Here is a 1400-nt window from a genome sequence, read left to right on the forward strand (position 1 = left end):
CTCGTCAGGGGTCCGCTCGTCAGGGGTCATCTCGTCGAGGGGCGACTCGCCGCCGTGCACGTGCACGCTCCGCCAGAGCCGGGCTGACACTGTCTGTGAGTCTGGTGGAACACCTTCTTCGGGAGGCCGGCCATACCTCGCGACTGAGCGAAACAGCGCCCATCTTCCTGACCGCCATCCTGGAGTTCATGGTGCGCAGAGTGCTGGAGCTGGCAATCAACGAGGCCCAACGCCGAGGTGCCGAGATGTTCATCACCCCGGAGCTGCTCGACTTCACTGTCTACAACAACACGCCCCTCAGCGAACTGTTCCAGTTCACCACCATCCCTCATGTGTCTCTGCCGGAACCTGGTCATCGTCGTCGTAGCAGTCGTCGACGTCAGTGATGGCGCCTACCTGCTCCTGGCTCGCTGGCTGGCTCTGGGTTTCTGATGGACTTTCCGCCCCGTTTATCCATCGGGCATCAGTTCATCCTGCCCAGCATTTCCCACGGCCAGCCCTGTTTGGCTGACAAGCCTCGCCCCTCTGTTGTGTTCTCATTAAAGCATTTGTTTGAGCATCGCATACATTTGCTTCCCTGAATTTTCCTTTGGGCTTGGGATAGGGGTGGAGGTGGGTGTGAGCGTGGCAGTGGGGGCAGAAGAAGAGGTGGGCCTAGCTGAAGGAACACAGGGGTTGGGAGTGATGGCTGGGGTTGCCAGGGACCCACAGCCTGGTTTCCCTAGTTTTCCTTTGGCCATGAGGCAGGAGTGGAAGGTGGGGGAGCAGGGTAAACTGGGCCTAGTCGCAGGCCACAGTGGTGTTTGGAGTGCAGGGATGGTGGGGGAGCTGCTGCTCCGGAGGGAGACGAGGAGAACCTGGGTATGGAGGGGTACACAAATTGGCCCTGAACCAGTGTGGACCAGCCTGAATAACTGCATCAGAAAGATGGCCCTCTCGTAGGCAACCACAGGGCAGAGGAGCCCACGTCCAAAGGGGGACGTTCGATTCAGGATGCAGATGTGGACAAGAACACTGACATGTGGCAACTGGGTTCATGGAGGAATATTATTTATTATTAATTTTTGGATGGTCAGCAAGATCTACCAGGAGGTTCGCCTGGCAATGGATGTGACTATGTAACCTAGCCCGCCAGTGCCTGTACTGCCCCAGCATCTGTGGCTTTGCCTGCCCTGGGTCGGTCAAGGGTTTGGACATGAGGCTATATCCCCGACTCTAAGCTCAACCCCACACACATACTGTTATTTGCACACGGGTCAGACACTTGGCTTGCCCTGCCTCTGGATATGTGGCTATTCCGGCCATACCTAGAGTATGTGTACTTGGCAGCTGGTTTCATCCCACTTGCCGTCGTTTGCATATAGGGCTGGTGGTCTGACGTGATCAGAAACATCATCCCT

The 1400-nt window shown here is 56.9% G+C and overlaps 1 protein-coding gene across 1 annotated transcript; it reads left to right on the forward strand.

Moving 5' to 3' along the window:
* Window positions 1-5: 5 nt before the first annotated feature.
* LOC126496545 (histone H2A-Bbd type 2/3-like) lies at window positions 6-1344 on the forward strand (the record flags this gene model as incomplete). The annotated part of the gene is made up of 1 exon (XM_050134028.1): window positions 6-1344. A coding segment is annotated over one exon (381 nt), but the record flags the coding sequence as incomplete, so codon positions are not given.
* Between the last annotated feature and the right edge of the window lie 56 nt (window positions 1345-1400).

The sequence above is a fragment of the Alexandromys fortis genome, unplaced genomic scaffold (genome assembly GCF_014885135.2).
Source record: "Alexandromys fortis isolate MF-2015 unplaced genomic scaffold, M_Fortis_MF-2015_v1.1 scaffold_7769, whole genome shotgun sequence".
Lineage (NCBI taxonomy): Eukaryota > Metazoa > Chordata > Mammalia > Rodentia > Cricetidae > Alexandromys > Alexandromys fortis.